General features: G+C 59.4%; 1 protein-coding gene across 1 annotated transcript; it reads left to right on the plus strand.

Moving 5' to 3' along the window:
* Window positions 1-264: 264 nt before the first annotated feature.
* On the plus strand, window positions 265-5103 carry LOC104160296 (protocadherin-1-like; the record flags this gene model as incomplete). Its single annotated transcript, XM_009698393.1, is given in 3 exon segments — window positions 265-1076; window positions 2900-4889; window positions 4892-5103. Coding segments are annotated over 3 exon segments (3000 nt in total), but the record flags the coding sequence as incomplete, so codon positions are not given.
* Window positions 5104-5107: the final 4 nt, after the last annotated feature.

Here is a 5107-nt window from a genome sequence, read left to right on the forward strand (position 1 = left end):
CTTTGCAGGAATTTTGCAAGCCAGGCCCGGTCCTCCCGGCCACTCGCTTGTGGAGGCTGCCAGGAGACACCACGGCTGGGGCCAGCTCTGCCAGGCGAGCCCCTGAAGCCCCTTCCCTTCAAGGCACTGCTTTGGGACCATGTGCAGTCTTGCCTGGCACAGGGGATGCACCCAAAAGGATACGCCAGGGACGTGGGCTGGGGCAGAGCGGTCCCGGGGACCTCGGGCTGCCTAACCTCCCGTGTCTGTGTCTCCTTGCAGCTCCCCTGCAACGCAAGATGAAACCATTGGCATCCTGCCTGGGCCTGTGGCTCCTCTTCCAGCTCCCTGCCCTGGTCTCTGGGACGCGTGTGGTCTACAAAGTGCAAGAGGAACAACCCCCCAACACCCTCATAGGGAGCCTGGCCTCCGACTACGGCTTCCCAGATGTGGGGCACCTCTACAAGCTGGAAGTGGGGGCCCCGTACCTACGTGTGGATGGCAAGACTGGGGACATCTACACCACAGAGACCTCCATCGATCGGGAGAGCTTGCGTGAGTGCCAGCACCTCCTGCCCGGGGAGCCCTGCTTCCTGGAGTTCGAAGTGTCCATCACTGACCTGATCTTGAGCAGCAGCCCACGCCTGCTTGAAGGGCAGATAGAGGTGCTCGATATCAATGACAACACCCCCAACTTTGCCTCGCCCGTTCTCACCCTCTCCATCCCCGAAAACACCAACATTGGGGCTCTCTTCCCCATCCCCATGGCCATGGACCGGGACTCAGGCCCCAACGGCGTTGCCTCCTATGAGCTGACGGCTGGTCCGGAGGCACAGGAGCTATTTGGGCTGCAGGTGGCAGAGGATCAGGACGAGAAGCAGCCGCAGCTGATTGTCATGGGGAACCTGGACCGGGAGCAGTGGGACTCCTATGATCTGACCATCAAGGTGCAGGATGGAGGCAACCCACCGCGGGCAAGCAGCGCCCTGCTTCGCATCACCATCCTGGATGTGAACGACAACGCACCCAAGTTTGAGAAGGCCCTGTACGAGGCGGAGCTCTCTGAAAACAGCCCTGTGGGGCACTCTGTCCTCCAGGTGAGTACAGGGGCTTTCTTCTCCTCCCCAACTCCCCTCCTGCCTGGCTACAGCGGGGACAACAGGGGGAGCATTTATATGGCCACTGGCTGCCATGGTTTCTCAAGGACCTAGAAGGGTTGCAAGCCGTAGGAGCCCACAGTGTCACCCAGGACCAGCGAGCAGGCAGGTCCCTGGGGTGTCACATCTGCTAAAATGAGGTTGGAAGGGATGCGCAGGAAGGTGCAGCCAGAGCGGGGGCTGCAGGACGTGACTGAGGGGCAGCAGTAGGGCTGGTGGCTATACGGGAGCAAGGCTCCGGGTTACGGGGAGGGCTGGGACCCGAGGTCCATGGGGAGTCTGGCTTCATGCCAGATCGGTCTCAATGCTGCCCGCAGACAAGACATAGACCCTTTCATAAGTTGCATTCCCTTGGCCGCTCCATGGAAACTCAGGCTCACACAGGAGATGGGAGGCAGGCAGCATCTCTGCTGCCTGTCTGGGGGGGCTGCCCATGACTCCGGGGGTGCCTTGCAGTCTGCAGGGGCCAGGGGCTCTGCACCGTCTTAGGCAATGGTACAAACTGGCCCAGGGAGCCCAAGGGGGTGGATCTCGGTGGATTTGGCTTGGGGGGGGGCACTGGTAGAATAGTAGCCGTCATCTGTTTATCTGCAGCTGCCATCTTAATAAGCGGAGCGCGGCCAGCTCTCATCTGCTTGCTAATTCTGATGTGAATTTTTTAAGAATTCATTTTTCACTGTTAAGAGAATGGAAGTTGGAAGCAGATAAGGGAGCCGCACGGCCGGGAGGAGAATGGGCTGAGACGCCGCTGCTGCCATTGCTCAGCTTTTATCTTTCAGGGGGAAAATGACTTCCGCCTTTTTTGTGAGTGGAGGTAAAAGGTGGAATTTACATTTAACAACTTTCGTTCTCCATCCAAATCTGCTGAGCAAGATAACGGCGGAGCAGCAAATGGTGCAGAGAAGAGGCTGCTCGGAGAGCCGATTAGGGAGGCAAATGTTAGACAAACCTCATCTTCTTTAGAAAGCAAATAATAGGCGTAGAGGCAGGTTTATGCGAATGCAGAGCTCCTGATGGGTGAGCAGGGACGGCTGGTGCCGTGCGGAGCTTAGGCAGCTCTAGTCCCCACTTGGCTGCATCCCTGAATGCGGGATGGAGCTACTGCAGGTCCGCACATCCTCACCTCCCTCCTCCTCCTCCTCACCTCGGCCAGGCAGCTGCTCAAGCCCCTCTTTGGGCAGGGTTTTGCGGAGCAGGCACAACCAGAGACATCCCTCCCTGCTGCTGCCTGGGCCACAGCGGCATGGGTTCGCGGAGGATTCCCTGCGTGCCAGAGCTGGCGGGAGGGGAGCGGAGCTGGCAGGAGGAGCGCAAGGCCAACCGGCCCAGCCGGTTTTGCCAGAAGAGCAAGGAAAAGAATGGAGGCATGGAGGGCCGCTCCCAGCTGCTCTGCTGGTCACAACCAGAGACATCCCTCCCTGCTGCTGCCTGGGCCACAGCGGCATGGGTTCCCGGAGGATTCCCTGCGTGCCAGAGCTGGCGGGAGGGGAGCGGAGCTGGCAGGAGGAGCGCAAGGCCAACCGGCCCAGCCGGTTTTGCCAGAAGAGCAAGGAAAAGAATGGAGGCATGGAGGGCCGCTCCCAGCTGCTCTGCTGGTCCCAGGCTCTTTACCCCATAGTCCTTGGCCCCAGAAGAGGAAATCCTGTTTTTTTCCCCCCTCCCCGGTCATCCTCAGAAGAAGCCGCAGCAGGCAACGTGGTGGTTTGCAGAGGGGCTCTAACCATCTTGCCCTCCTGCTCACCATTTCTCCCTCCATCCCACAGGTCAAAGCCAACGACTCAGACCAGGGTGCCAATGCCGAAATTGACTACTCCTTCCACCAAGCCTCAGACATGGTGCGCCGGCTGCTGCGCCTGGATCGTGCCACGGGGCTCATCACCGTGCAGGGACCCATTGACCGTGAGGACGTCAATATCCTCAAGTTCTCCGTCATGGCCAAGGACAAAGGGGCCAACCCCAAGAGTGCCCGCACCCAGGTGGTGGTCACCATCAAGGACATGAATGACAATGCACCCTCTATAGAGATCCGGGGCATTGGGCTCGTCACCCACCAGGATGGCATGGCGAACATCTCGGAGGACGTGCCAGTAGAGACAGCAGTGGCTCTGGTGCAGGTGTCCGACCGAGACGAGGGTGAAAATGCCGTGGTGACCTGCGTGGTGGCTGGTGACGTCCCATTCCAGCTGCGGCAGGCTAGTGAAACAGGGAGCGACAGCAAGAAGAAATACTTCCTACAGACCACAACACCGCTGGACTACGAGTCGGTGAAGGAATACACTATTGAGATTGTGGCAGTGGACTCGGGGAACCCGCCCCTCTCCAGCACCAACTCTTTGAAGGTGCAGGTGGTGGACGTGAATGACAATGCGCCTGTCTTCAGCCAGAGCTTCACCGAGGTCGCCTTCCCCGAGAACAATGAGCCCGATGACCTGGTGATGGAGGTGAGCGCCAGTGATGCTGACAGTGGCTCTAATGCCAAGCTGGTTTACTCCCTGGTGACGGACCCTTCCTCCAAGGGCTCCTTCACCATTGACCCTGACTCCGGGGAGATCCGGGTGAAGGCGGTGCTGGACCGAGAGCAGCGGGAACGCTACGAGTTCTTGGTGGTGGCGGCAGACAAGGGCAGCCCCAGCCTCAAGGGCACAGCGTCTGTGGCCATCAACGTCATGGACAGGAATGACAATGACCCCAAGTTCATGCTGAGCGGCTACAACTTCTCAGTGATGGAGAACATGCCGCCCCTCAGCCCTGTGGGCATGGTGACGGTGATCGATGCTGACAAAGGAGAAAATGCCCGCATCCAGCTGTCGGTGGAGCAAGACAACGGGGATTTTGTCATCCAGAATGGCACTGGCACCATCCTCTCCAGCATCTCTTTTGACCGGGAGCAGCAGAGCACGTACACTTTCCGACTCAAGGCGGTGGACGGTGGGGATCCTCCCAGGTCTGCCTACGTGGGGGTGACCATCAACGTCTTGGATGAGAATGATAATGCCCCCTTCATCACTTCACCCTCCAATGCCACCTACAAGCACATCCTGCCCCACACCAGCCCTGGCCAGCAGGTGAGCAAGGTCAAGGCAGAGGACATTGACTCTGGTGTCAACGCAGAGCTGACCTACAGCATCACAGGAGGCAACCCCTTCGAGCTCTTCCAGATCTCCCCTCACAGTGGAGACATCACCCTGGAGAAGGAGATCCTGCGCAAACACCATGGCCTGCACCGCTTGGTAGTGCGCGTCAACGACAAGGGCAAGCCCTCGCGGCATGGCACGGCGTTAGTGCACTTCTACGTCAATGAGACGCTGGCCAACCGCACGCTGCTGGACACGCTGGTGGGGCACAGCCTAGACACACCGCTTGACATAGACATCGCTGGAGACCCCGAATATGAGCGCAGCAAGCAACGAAGCAACATCCTCTTCGGAGTCATCGCTGGCATCGTGGCCGTCACCCTGGTCATCGTGCTGGTTGTCCTGGTGCGCTACTGCCGGCAACGGGAGGCCAAGAGCGGCTACCAGGCAGGCAAGAAGGAGACCAAGGACCTGTACGCACCCAAGCAGGCCAACAAGAGTGGTAAAAGCAAGAGCAAGGTGAAGAAGAGCAAGTCTCCGAAGCCGCCCAAGCCCACGGAGGATGAGGAGGAGACAGGACTGCAGAAATCGCTCAAGTTCAACCTCATGAACGACTCTGTCAGCGACAGCCCCCGAATCCACCTGCCCCTCAACTACCCCCCAGGCAGCCCAGACCTGGGTCCACCCCCCCGCTGCCCCCCATCCAGCTGCAGCCTCAGTCGCCCTCTGCCTCCAAGAAGCACCAAGTGGTGCAGGACCTGCCGGCCACCAACACCTTTGTTGGCACCGGGGACAACAACTCGACGGGCTCCGAGCAGTACTCGGACTACAGCTACCGCACCAATCCCCAGAAATACACCAACAAGCAGGTAGGAGAGCTCATCCTGAGTCCGGCAG

Source organism: Cariama cristata, unplaced genomic scaffold, assembly GCF_000690535.1.
Source record: "Cariama cristata isolate BGI_N322 unplaced genomic scaffold, ASM69053v1 scaffold27830, whole genome shotgun sequence".
NCBI classification, from domain to species: Eukaryota; Metazoa; Chordata; class Aves; order Cariamiformes; family Cariamidae; genus Cariama; species Cariama cristata.